The 13,433-nt window shown below is 42.3% G+C and overlaps 1 protein-coding gene across 1 annotated transcript; it reads left to right on the forward strand.

The window, feature by feature from the left end:
* The first annotated feature begins 333 nt into the window (after positions 1–333).
* Positions 334–6,548, forward strand: LOC106613873 (leucine-rich repeat-containing protein 24). Its single transcript, XM_014216577.1, has 5 exons — positions 334–943; positions 3,724–3,897; positions 4,065–4,343; positions 4,545–4,713; positions 4,917–6,548. The coding sequence occupies exons 2-5, from the start codon at positions 3,745–3,747 to the stop codon at positions 6,053–6,055; spliced, it is 1,740 nt and encodes a 579-aa protein (XP_014072052.1). The 5' UTR covers positions 334–943; positions 3,724–3,744; the 3' UTR covers positions 6,056–6,548.
* The last annotated feature ends 6,885 nt before the right edge of the window (positions 6,549–13,433 follow it).

The raw sequence follows: 13,433 nt of genomic DNA on the forward strand, positions 1-13,433 counted from the left end.
TCCTCCTTCCCCTCCTCATTAAAATGGATTAGATAGTAATATTGTTATTATATTGCAATAATGTGGATTAAGCTTTTAGTGATCACATAATGAAAGAAACACAGGAGTAAGGGAAAGGATGGTGCAGGGTTTCCCAAACTCGGTCCTCTGGACCCCAAGGGATGCACGTTTTGGTTTTTGCCCAAGCACTACACAGCTGATTCAAATAATCAACTAATCATCAGTCTTTGATAATTTGAATCAGCTGTGTAGTGTTAGGGGGAAGAAAAAAAAACATGCACCCCTTGGGGTCCTGAGTACCGAGTTTGAGAAACGCTGTATGCCTGCGCGCGTTTGTATGTGATTTAGAAACAAGGCATAGAAAGTGGTATCCAAGCTATTTATTTGATAGGAGAGTCTGGAATAGATCACAGAAAACAAAAAGCAAGAAGGAAACAAAGCACGTGTAACAATTCAACTGTAACGTTATTATGTGATCCATTTGAGAGAGAAAGGGAGGGGCTAGAGACGAGGAACGTAGTGAATTGGATGACACCGTACGAGCGCAAGAAGGTTGACAAGATAACATAGGATGTTAAAGAAAAAGGAGAAATCCTGATTCATCAAAATAATTTTTCATTTTTTTGAATACAAGTCTGTCGGCTTGAAGCTTATATTTTGGAGTGTGGCCGTATACTGTAGCCTTCACGTATCGGTTATTATTCTTTAGCCTATTTATTTGCGGGGCCCTGTGCCATAATGGCTCGACAGTAGCCTTGGACAATGTGTTCAAAACGTCGGATGTGTCTTTTATCGAGGAGATCCCGTTAGAATATGATTTTAACGTACCAATATATACGATATATATGTGATTCCCATCAAAATAATAACGCGCTTTTCCGTGCGGATCCATTCGAAATCTGGGCGAATGTAATTCTATAGCGCATCTCTACATCCTTATCTGGTATGTGCCCACCGATGGTGCCTCTTTTTCTTTAAAAAAACGGTGATATATTGTGGACTGGGCAGTGTGTGTTCTAATGTTTAGTCGTTTTTATCACAGTGTAGGTTGTATCATATTGATTTATTGTGGTAGTGTATTGTTGTAGGCTAAATTATCAGCCTGCACAATATAAATAAGAGGAATCGTGTGAGTAATTATGATATAACAACGCATGACTATTATTCATTATATATTATTACTTATTAGTAGTAGGCCTAGTAATAACATTATTAGTGTTCATATTATCATAAATTAGTTGTAGCGGTGGTTGTGTAGCCATCTGTCTAGGCCTAGATATAAATAATTATCATCTGCTGAATATTTGCTATGATTCATTTTTGGCATATTCTCATCCTCTGACTTATTGCAGTTACAATAGGCTACAAACCCCAAAAGGCCTCTCATATGCAATCAGTGATATGAAGTCAGGAGCATCAGATCTTAGAGGCATGGCCATGATAGGCTTCTTTTACAAAACATATCAATACCACCATGGATGCTGCAAAGCCTATTCCCCTGGAGCTACATCACAGCTCCTCATGAATGCCTCCAAGCCCTTGCTAGATGTCAGGCTTATTAGAGGAAGATGCTCACTGCCTGGCCACTGTCTGGAATTGACCTCATCTTCTCCAAGGAAATGTTGTGCTTATCTGTCAACACAAGCCTGTACTTCCACAGCTGCCTGCAGCAGCAGCTTATATTTGGAGAACAGGCAATGGAATGTTCCTAATAAAGACTCCTCAATATTGTTTTAGCGTGCCTAATCTGTTTGTGAAAATTAAGTGACCCTTTGCTTCATTAGCCTACTGAAGTGACACAAAGTTAATTTCCATCCAATTTGTTTCTGTGACTTTTTTTTTTACAGTCATCATCCGAAGCCACATACAAGTATAGCATGCCTTACGTGTATGATGCATAGAAAATACATTAATTGATAGAGTAGTCATTCAAAAAAAAAAAAACTATTATTATTGACAGTCTGGAGAAGTCAGCCCAGAAGCAACCTGGATTAATATCGAGGAAGCAACAGCCATGTAATAAGCTGCCCTTTTTTCTGATCTGATTCTACGTGACACTGTATTGTGTCAGCATGTAACATGAGTACTGACACTTGCATTTTGTTTATGCGCTCGGGCAGGACATTTTGGGGCCCAGTTTTTCCGCTCAAAATGCGTATCAGCTAATTGAAATCGTTGATTTACTTGCACGTGACGGAACACTAAATTGTAGCTGGTCCCATCAGATAACATGGCACAAGTTAGCCCTTTGCTAACCTCACCAGGTGGCAGTGATTATATCCTGGAACAAATTCTCCATCAGCCTATCAAAGATCTTAGACTTTATATCCACCAACCAATGGCATTTCTTAAAATAGGTCAACCCGGGCCACTAGAGGGACATTTTAAGCTAACAAATTCAAGGATTACTTTTGTTCCATTGGTCTGTAACAAAATGTTGTATGCAAATATTGCATTGATGCATCCTTGACTAGGCTTCTAACTACTACCAGTGTTAGACAACATATTTATATATGACAAAATCCAATGTTTTTGTTTATCTGTTTCACACACATCCATGTTTATTTATTTAATTTTTTATTTCACCTTTATTTAACCAGGTAGGCCAGTTGAGAACAAGTTCTCATTTACAACTGCGACCTGGCCAAGATAAAGCAAAGCTGTGCGACAAAAACAACAACACAGAGTTACACAAACAAACGTCCAGTCAATAACAGAAAAGAAAAATAGAAAAATCTATGTACAGTGTGTGCAAATGTAGGGAGGTAGGCAATAAATAGGCCATAGAGGCAAAATAATTACAATTAAGCATTAATACTGGAGTGATAGATGTGCAGATGATGATGTGCAGGTAGAGATACTGGGGTGCAAAAGAACATGTGCTTTTATGTAAAAAATATAAATACGTTTTTGTAAGTTTATCATATATCGTAAAAAAAAAAAAAAAAAAGAGCCTTATGTATTTGTCAAATAGCAGTCATGTAGGCTACTATTATCAACATCGCTTTTAGGTGGCACACATTTCGGTTGACTCGAAATCAATAGTGTACTTTAACCATGGGTTTGAGGCCCCCCTCGCATCAAGCTTTTTTGTTGAGGATTCTTTTTTTTACTGCCGGTCCTTGATGCTGAATTCAGAACGCTTGTGACAAAGTGGATGATTATCATAATGCATAGCCTATAAAATGTTGTAAGGCTAAATGTAAGTGTAACCACATAGCATAGGGCTAACGTGCCATTTTACCTGACTGGACCGGCTACAATTTTGCATTCTGCCACGTGCAAGTAAATCAACGATTTTAATTGGCTGATACATATTTGGAGCCGGAGAAACTGTTTGAATTTAAATGGTTGCTTATGTTCGCAAGTATGGCCCTTTGAGTTCACAATAACATATACAAATGACCAGATTTGGATATTGTCAACAAAATTATATATTTCTTTGTTACTTTAACCAGTTTTACCTTGCCCTCTCTAAACCAATGTCCCAACTCCAGTCCACCAGTACCCCCAACAGTACCAATTGTTATTGAAGTCCCGGACAAACACACCTGATTAAACTTGTCAACTTATCATCAAGCCCTCTATGAGTTGAATCAGGTGTGTTTGTCTGGGGCTTTAACAAAAAATGTGTACTGTTAGGGATACTGGAGGACTGGAGTTGGGAAACACTGCTTTAAACCTCCATTTCTCTTTCCTCAATCTGTCTGTCTCTCTTTCTAGGTTCTCTGTCCTATTGGTGCGATGGCCTTCTCTCTTCTGGCTATCCTGATATTATCTCTCCACGCTCTCTCATCCATTGGCTGTCCAGTGGGATGTCGCTGCTACAGCCTGACTGTGGAGTGTGGCTCTACGGGCCTCCGGGACATCCCCTCACATGTCCCACCTTCTACACAGGTTAGCATTGACTCAATATGTCTATATGTCTGTTTCCCAGATACCACCCACCATACAATATAGCCATGCTTGAATCATCCATACACTCACTCAGACGTACCTACTCTCCATAGAGTTTACATATGGAGTTATGCTTATTGTTACTTATGCTCATCTATTCTATTCAGACCATCTTCCTTCAGGACAATGCTATCGGGCAGATTCGTCTGTCAGACCTCTCCCAGCTGGGCCGTCTGCACTACCTGTATCTGCAGAACAACAGTATCTCAGCACTGGAGCCCGGGGCCTTCCAGAGCCAGGGTCAGCTTCTGGAGCTGGCCCTCAACGGGAACCGCATCCACCTGGTCACAGCAGACATGTTCAGGGGCCTGGAGCACCTCCGCATCCTCTACCTGGCAGGAAATGACATCACTCGCCTACAGGACTACACCTTCAGAGGCCTACAGGTCAGTCCCCATATTATCAGTAACTCAGTTAATGTTTTGTCAAACCAACGCTAGTGTTCCCCTCCTCCCTTGTAAACAGACTGTTTGTCCTGATAATTATCTAGAGTTCCACCACAACAATCAACGCTTTAACTTAACCCACTTCCTCTACATTATATCACTATTCATTACTAATAATGATTACAATCCCTGCTTCCATAGCGTCTTCAAGAGCTTCACCTGCAGCAGAATAGCATTGAGATGCTGGGAGACCAAGGTCTAGTTGGTCTGTCCTCTCTGGCCCTGCTTGACCTCAGCCGGAATAACCTGCACACCATCGGCCCTGCCACCCTGCGGCCCCTCGTCAGCCTGCAGGTGCTGCGTGTCACAGGTGAGGGCCAAAGTACAGGATTTGGGGTAGGGCTGTGGGACCAAAAAATAAGTCTACAGTAAATATATTGACCTTGTGCTTCAAATAGAATTACCTCTTTCAAATGTTTTGTCTTAATTGTCTCAATGTTGTGTTGCATCCTTTCCATCCCCCTTTGTTGACTTTGCCACACCTCCCCGTCAAATTATAATTTCCTACTGTAGACAATCCGTGGCGTTGCGACTGTGCCCTGCACTGGCTGCGCAGCTGGATCGATGAGGAGGGCCAGCGCCTGCTGAGCTCGGCCGAGCGGCGCCTTGTCTGTTCTGAACCACCCCGCCTCTCCCACCTCAGCCTGGTGGAGGTGCCTCTTAACAGCCTGGTGTGCATCCCCCCTCTGGTGCAGCTGGAACCCCGCCGCCTGGCCGTGCGCCTGGGGGAGAGCCTGCGCGTCTCCTGCCATGCATCTGGTTACCCCCGGCCGCAGGTCACCTGGAGGAAGGCTTCCCAGGGTAAGGTGCAGCTCTCCCCCCGGGGGCTGGTGCAGGACCTGGGCGGTGTAGGGACCGTGGGGGCTGAGGATGCAATACATCCAGCTGCAGGACGGGTGAGACTCCAGAAGGAGGATGGGGAGCGCTTCGATCCAGACACGGGCAGTGGGATGCTGTTCCTTAGCAACGTGACAGTGGCTCACGCCGGGCTGTATGAGTGCGAAGCCTGGAATGCTGGAGGGGTGGCCCGTGTGACCTTTCAGCTCGCAATCAACTCTTCGTCCTCGTCCAGTTGGTCCCCTGCCTCCTACGCTCCATCCTGGCCTCGTCTGCGCTCCAATCGGCCGACATCGTCAGACGTGAGTCGAGAGCCCTTGTACGCCCTTGGCAGCATGGCCTTCAGCGCACTGGGAGCTGCTACTCAGACTGCCATCGCCATAGGGATCTCCCTGCTGGCCCTCACAGCTCTTCTCCTGGTGGCCATGATCTACAGCCGACACCGCCATCGGCAGAAGGACACAGATGACAAGGAGGAAAGCATCCTGTATGTCAATGATTACTCGGACGGACCAACAACCTTTGCCCAGCTGGAGGAGTATCGGGATGAGCGCGGGCACGAGATGTATGTTCTGAACCGGGCTAAACCCGTCCTCCCACCTTCCACCACAGCCACTACCGCCACCCTGGGGTACCAACAGCAGGAAGCGCTGTCTCCCACAAAGCCCCAGATAGAGCCGGATATAAGGACAATGAGAAGGATGGCAGGGGAGGGCGGGGAGGCAGAGCCGGTGACAGCCGAGTCGGAGGGCTTGTTTCTGAATCACACAGGCTTGTTCCTCGACTCACAAATTGCATATGAGATCCACTGCTGAAGGCACCCAGGACGACGTTCACAATGAGATAGTCCAGAGTGCTTAATGTCACTTGGTGACCAAACCTCCAGACTGCAATGAGGGTTCAGATGAATCATAAATCCTGATTGCTCTGGCTCCAGAGTGACAAGTTTGAGCAGCAGTACGATATAAAGACATGGCAGGAGACATACCTCCCTCAACCAAAACCCCCACTGTACTGTACCTTACTGTGATATGAGAAAATGTGTCCTTCGTCCAGCTTGAACATATACTGTAGCTACTATAGTAAGTATGGAGAACCATTACAGTGGACTGAGTAATGTGTGGTGGAGAGACCCTTATTGTGACACTTCTGCTGTTTATATAAAGTAAACTGTAATAGGGGCCTAAACAGGCTCACCTGGTTGGGCTCTGAGAGGTTTAGAAATGTAAGAGGAAGGTGCATCATACAGTGGGGGAAAATAGTATTTGATCCCCTGCTGATTTTGTACGTTTGCCCACTTACAAAGAAATTATCAGTCTATAATTTTAATGGTAGGTTTATATGAACAGTGAGAGACAGAATAACAACAAAAAAATCCAGAAAAATGCATGTCAAAAATGTTATAAAATGATTAGCATTTTAATGAGGGAAATAAGTATTTGACCCCTCTGCAAAACATGACTTAGTACTTGGTGGCAAAACCCTTGTTGGCAATCACAGAGGTCAGACGTTTCTTGTAGTTGGCCACCAGGTTTGCACACATCTCAGGAGGGATTTTGTCCCACTCCTCTTTGCAGATCTTCTCCAAGTCATTAAGGTTTCGAGGCTGACTTTTGGCAACTCGAACCTTCAGCTCCCTCCACAGATTTTCTATGGGATTAAGGTCTGGAGACTGGCCACTCCAGGACCTTAATGTGCTTCTTCTTGAGCCACTCCTTTGTTGCCTTGGCCGTGTGTTTTGGGTCATTGTCATGCTGGAATACCCATCCACGACCCATTTTCAATGCCCTGGTTGAGGGAAGGAGGTTCTCACACAAGATTTGACAGTACATGGCCCCGTCAAATGATGCGGTGAAGTTGTCCTGTCCCCATAGCAGAAAAACACACCCAAAGCATAATGTTTCTACCTCCATGTTTGACGGTGGAGATGGTGTTCTTGGGGTTATAGGCAGCATTCCTCCTCCTCCAAACACGGCGAGTTGAGTTGATGCCAAAGAGCTCCATTTTGGTCTCATCTGACCACAACACTTTCAGCAGTTGTCCTCTGAATCATTCAGATGTTCATTGGCAAACTTCAGACGGGCATGTATATGTATTCTTGAGCAGGAGGACCTTGCGGGCGCTGCAGGATTTCAGTCCTTCACGGCGTAGTGTGTAACCAACTGTTTTCTTGGTGACTATGGTCCCAGCTGCCTTAAGATCATTGACAAGATCCTCCCGTGTAGTTCTGGGCTGATTCCTCACCGTTCTCATGATCATTGCAACTCCACGAGGTGAGATCTTGCATGGAGCCCCAGGCTGAGGGATATTGACAGTTCTTTTGTGTTTCTTCCATTTGTGAATAATCGCACCAACTGTTGTCACCTTCTCACCAAGCTGCTTGGCGATGGTCTTGTAGCCCATTCCAGCCTTGTGTAGGTCTACAATCTTGTCCCTGACATCCTTGGAGAGCTCTTTGTTCTTGGCCGTGGTGGAGAGTTTGGAATCTGATTGATTGCTTCTGTGGACAGGTGTCTTTTATACAGGTAACAAACTGAGATTAGGAGCACTCCCTTTAAGAGTGTGCTCCTAATCTTAGCTTGTTACCTGTATAAAAGACACCTGGGAGCCAGAAATCTTTCTGAGTGAGATGGGGTGAAATACTTATTCCCCTCATTAAAATGCAAATCAATTTATAACATTTTTGACATGTGTTTTTCTCTATATTTTTGTTGTTATTCTGTTTCTCACTGTTCAAATAAACCTAACATTAAAATGATAGACTGATCATTTCTTTGTCAGTGGGCAAACATACAAAATCAGCAGGGGATCAAATACTTTTTTCCCCCACTGTAAGTCTGTAATAAAGGAGTACTTTGTGGCAGAATACTGCTGACCAACCCGGATCCCTCCATCCTACAGCAAGTTACTTCCAAAGATTTCATGAATCAAACAACAGTATACAGTCAGTAAAACAGGCTCTCTCCCTTTCAGGTTCTGTTCATTTCATTATGTTGGTGACTATATGCACACATGCATGAACTGAAGATAAGGAGATGTATTACATTTGCAGGCAGTACCATAAATCAGTCATCTCCTTTAACTTTAAATAATAATTTTTGAAATATATGAAAGTACTGTAGGGCTTAGCTTTATGAAAGTATTTTTGTCGCTTGTACCTCAACATGTTTATTAGTTGACCAAACAAGGTAAACCTAATGTGATTCAATGTGTGTGTTTTTCTCATGATCAAGTGTTTCAATAGCATTTAGCTTACTGTGTTTGCAGTATACCTCAGCATATGTATTGGTTTCAATGGAATCTGGTAAAATGTTTGTGGTCCAGCACAAGATTACAGTAGGTTTTGGTGTGTGCTTTAAGCTGCACATATGATGCATACATATTTGCAGTGCATTGCTGTATGGCACTCAGTTGGGACTATTTTCTGAAATTTCACCAGGAACTACCAAATCCACAACAATATTAGCTTTCATTCAAACTGTGTTTTTGCCAATCAGATGTTGAAAAGTATTTGTTTGAAAGAGGAAGTGCAGTGCAGTGGACCTCAGCGCAAGCTTCCCCCAACAGCTGTACGCTACAGGGAAAGAGTCTGGTATCCCATTGCATGCCGGATATTGGTGTGTTTGAGGCGGATCAGTGAGAAAAGCAATACATTGTATTGTCCTACCCAGATTGTCACTGTAAAACTGCATTTCAAGCTTTTAGTTTAATTTCAGATATTTTGAATACTTTTATTTGAAAATGATTTGTTTGTGGTTTGTATTGACATACAGTTGAAGTCGGAAGTTTACATACACTTAGGTTGGAGTCATTAACCTCTCTAGGGTATGTGGGACGAAATCGTCCCACCTACTCAACAGCCAGTGGAATCCCATGGCGCGTTATTCAAATACCTTAGAAATGCTATTACTTCAATTTCTCAAACATATGACTATTTTACACCATTTTAAAGACAAGACTCTCGTTAATCTAAGCACACTGTCCGATTTCAAAAAGGCTTTACAACGAAAGCAAAACATTAGATTATGTAAGCAGAGTACCCAGCCAGAAATAATCTGACACCCATTTTTCAAGCTAGCATATAATGTCACATAAACCCAAATCACAGCTAAATGCAGCACTAACCTTTGATGATCTTCATCAGATGACACTCCTAGGACATTATGTTATACAATACATGCATGTTTTGTTCAATCAAGTTCATATTTATATCAAAAACCAGCTTTTTACATTAGCATGTGACGTTCAGAACTAGCATACCCACCGCGAACTTCCGGTGAATTTACTAAATTACTCACGATAAACGTTCACAAAAAACATAACAATTATTTTAAGAATTATAGATACAGAACTGCTTTATGCAATCTCTATGTCCGATTTTAAAATAGCTTTTCGGCAAAAGCACATTTTGCAATATTCTGAGTAGATAGCCCAGCCATCACGGCTAGCTAATTTGACACCCACCAAGTTTGGCCCTCACCAAACTCCGATTTACTATTAGAAAAATTTGATTACCTTTGCTGTTCTTCGTCAGAATGCACTCCCAGGACTTCTACTTCAATAACAAATGTTGGTTTGGTTCAAAATAATCCATAGTTATGTTCAAATATCCTCTGTTTTGTTTGTGCGTTCAAGACACTATCCGAAGGGTGATGCGCCCGACGCGTTTCGTGACAAAAAAATTCTAAATATTCCATTACCGTACTTCGAAGCATGTCACCCGCTGTTTAAAATCAATTTTTATGCGATTTTTCTCGTAAAAAAGGCGATAATATTCCAACCGGGAAACCCTGTTTTCGTTCAAAGACGAAAAAATAAAAACATGGTGTCGCCTCGTGCACGCGCCCCAGTCTCATTGTTCTCTGATCGACCACTATCCAAATGCTCTACTGTTTTTCAGCCAGGGGCTCCAAAGGCATCATTCACTGTTTTGCCGTGTTCTGAGAGCCTATGGGAGCCGTAGGAAGTGTCACGTTACAGCAGAGATCCTCAGTTTTCAATAAAGAGAGTGTAGAAGCCCAAGAAATGGTCAGAGAGGGCACTTCCTGTAAGGAATCTTCTCAGGTTTTTGCCTGCCATATGAGTTCTGTTATACTCACAGACACCATTCAAACAGTTTTAGAAACTTTAGGGTGTTTTCTATCCAAAGCCAATAATTATATGCATATTCTAGTTTCTGGGCAGTAGTAATAACCAGATGAAATCGGGTACGTTTTTTATCCGGCCGTGCAAATACTGCCCCCCACCCTAGAGAGGTTAACCTGTCTTGGGTATGTGGGACGAGACCGTCCCACCTGCGGGACACACTATTCAACAGTCAGTGAAATAGCAGGGCGCCAAATTCAAAACCCAAAAAATCGCATAATTCAAATTTCTCAAACATACAACTATTATATCCCATTTTAAAGATAAGATTCTCGTTAATCCAACCACATTGTCCGATTTCAAAAAGGCTTTACCGTGAAAGATTGACATTAGATTATGTTAGGACATCACCTTGACAAGAAAAACCACACAGCCATTTTCCAAGCAAAGAGACGCGTAAAAAAAAACAGAAATACAGCTAAAATGAATCACTAACCTTTGATGATCTTCATCAGATGGCACTCATAGGACTTCATGTTACACAATACATGTATGTTTTGCTCGATAAAGTTCAGATTTATATCCAAAAAAAACATTTTACATTGGCGTGTAATGTTCAGAAATGTTTTGCCTCCCAAAACTTACGGTGAATGAGCACATAAATTTACAGAAATACTCATCATAAACGTTGATAAAATATTAAACTGTTATTCAAAGAATTATAGATGCACCTCTCCTTAATGGAACCGCTGTCAGATTTCAAAAAAACTTTACAGCGAAAGTACACTTTGCAATAATCTGAGTACAGCGTTCAGACATGAAACCAAACCCGCCATTTTGTGGAGTCAATAAAACTCAGAAATAATATTATAAATATTCACTTATCTTTGATGATCTTCATCAGAATGCACTCCCAGGAATCCCAGGTCCACAATAAATGTTTGTTTTGTTCGATAAAGTCCATCATTTATGTCCAAATACCTTTTTGTTCGCGCATTCAGTCCACTACTCCAAATGCAGGAAGCGCGCAAAAATGTCACGACGAAAAGTCAAAAAAAGTTATATTTACGTTCGTAGAAATATGTCAAACGATGTATAGCATCGATCTTTAGGATGTTTTTAACATAAATCTTCAGTAATATTCCAACCGGACAATTCCAATGTCTTCAGAAAAGAAAAGGAACACAGCTCACACTCACAGCTCACACTTCCTCACTCATCTGACTCCAGGCCCTCTCGTTCACTCAATATTCACAGTAGAAGCATGAAACAACGTTCTAAAGACTGTTGACATCTAGTGGAAGCCCTAGGAAGTGCAAAATGAACCCTAAGTCACTGTATAGGCAATAGGCAATCACTTGAAAAAACTACAACCCTCAGATTTCCCACTTCCTGGTTGGATTTTTCTCAGGTTTTTGCCTGCCATATGAGTTCTGTTACACTCACAGACATCATTCAAAAAGTTTTAGAAACTTCAGAGTGTTTTCTATCCAAATCTACTAATAATATGCATATCCTACCTTCTGAGCCTGAGTAGCAGGCAGTTTAATTTGGGCACGCCTTTCATCCGGACGTCAAAATACTGCCCCTACCCTAGAGAAGTTAAAACTTGTTTTTCAACCACTCCACAAATTCTTGTTAACAAACTATAGTTTGTTAGTCAGTGAGGACATCTACTTTGTGCATGACACAAGTAATTTTTCCAACAATTGTTTACAGACAGATTATTTCACTTATAATTCACTGTATCACAATTCCAGTGGGTCAGAAGTTTACATACACTAAGTTGACTGGGCCTTTAAACAGCTAGGAAAATGATGTCATGGCTTTAGAAGCTTCTGATAGGCTAATTGACATCATTAGAGTCAATTGGAGGTGTACCTGTGGATATATTGCAAGGCCTACCTTCGAAACTCAGTGCCTCTTTGCTTGACATCATGGGAAAATCAAGATAAATCAGCCAAGACCTCAGAAAAAAAATTGTAGACCTCCACAAGTCTGGTTCATCCTTGGGAGCAATTTCCAAACACCTGAAGGTACCACGTTCATCTGTACAAACAATGGTACGCAAGTATAAACACCATGAGACCACGCAGCCGTCATACCGCTCAGGAAGGAGACGCATTTTGTCTCCTAGAGATGAACGTACTTTGGTGCGAAAGGTGCAAATCAATCCCAGAACAACAGCAAAGGACCTTGTGAAGATGCTGGAGGAAACAGGTACAAAAGTATCTATATCCACAGTAAAACGAGTCCTATATCGACATAACCTGAAAGGCCGCTCCGCAAGGAAGAAGCCACTGCTCCAAAACCGCCATAAAAAAGCCAGACTATGGTTTGCAACTGCACATGGGGACAAAGATCATACTTTTTGAAGAAATGTCCTCTGGTCTGATGAAACAAAAATATAACTGTTTGGCCATAATGAACATCGTTATGTTCGGAGGAAAAAGGGGGAGGCTTGCAAGCCGAAGAACACCATTCCAACTGTGAAGCACGGGGGTGGCAGCATCATGTTGTGGGGGTGCTTTGCTGGACTGGTGCACTTCACAAAAGAGATGGCATCATGAGGCAGGAAAATTATGTGGATATATTGAAGCAACATCTCAAGACATCAGTCAGGAAGTTAAAGCTTGGTCACAAATGGGTCTTCCAAATGGACAATGACCCTAAGCATACTTCCAAAGTTGTGGCAAAATGGCTTAAGGACAACAAAGTCAAGGTATTGGAGTGGCCATCACAAAGCCCTGACCTCAATACTATAGAAAATGTGTTGGCAGAACTGAAAAAGCGTGTGCGAGCAAGGAGGCCTACAAACCTGACTCAGTTACACCAGCTCAGTCAGGAGGAATGGGCCGAAATTCACCCAACTTATTGTGGGAAGCTTGTGGAAGGCTACCCGAAACATTTGACCCAAATTAAACAATTTAAAGGCAATGCTACTAATTGAGTGTATGTAAACTTCTGACACACTGGGAATGTGATAAAAGAAATAAAAGCTGAAATAAATAATTCTCTCTACTATTATTCTGAAATGTCACATTCTTAAAATAAAGTGGTGGTCCTAACTGACCTAAGACAGGGAATTTAAATGTCAGGAAATGTGAA

Source organism: Salmo salar, chromosome ssa10 (assembly GCF_905237065.1).
Source record: "Salmo salar chromosome ssa10, Ssal_v3.1, whole genome shotgun sequence".
Lineage (NCBI taxonomy): Eukaryota > Metazoa > Chordata > Actinopteri > Salmoniformes > Salmonidae > Salmo > Salmo salar.

Coding starts and splice junctions, on each gene's coding strand:
- LOC106613873 (XM_014216577.1), top strand. CDS start 3,745: ATGGCCTTCTCTCTTCTGGCTATCCTGATATTATCTCTCCACGCTCTC. Junction 3,898..4,064: donor ATGTCCCACCTTCTACACAG/GTTAGCATTGAC, acceptor TATTCTATTCAG/ACCATCTTCCTTCAGGACAA. Junction 4,714..4,916: donor GCAGGTGCTGCGTGTCACAG/GTGAGGGCCAAA, acceptor TTCCTACTGTAG/ACAATCCGTGGCGTTGCGAC.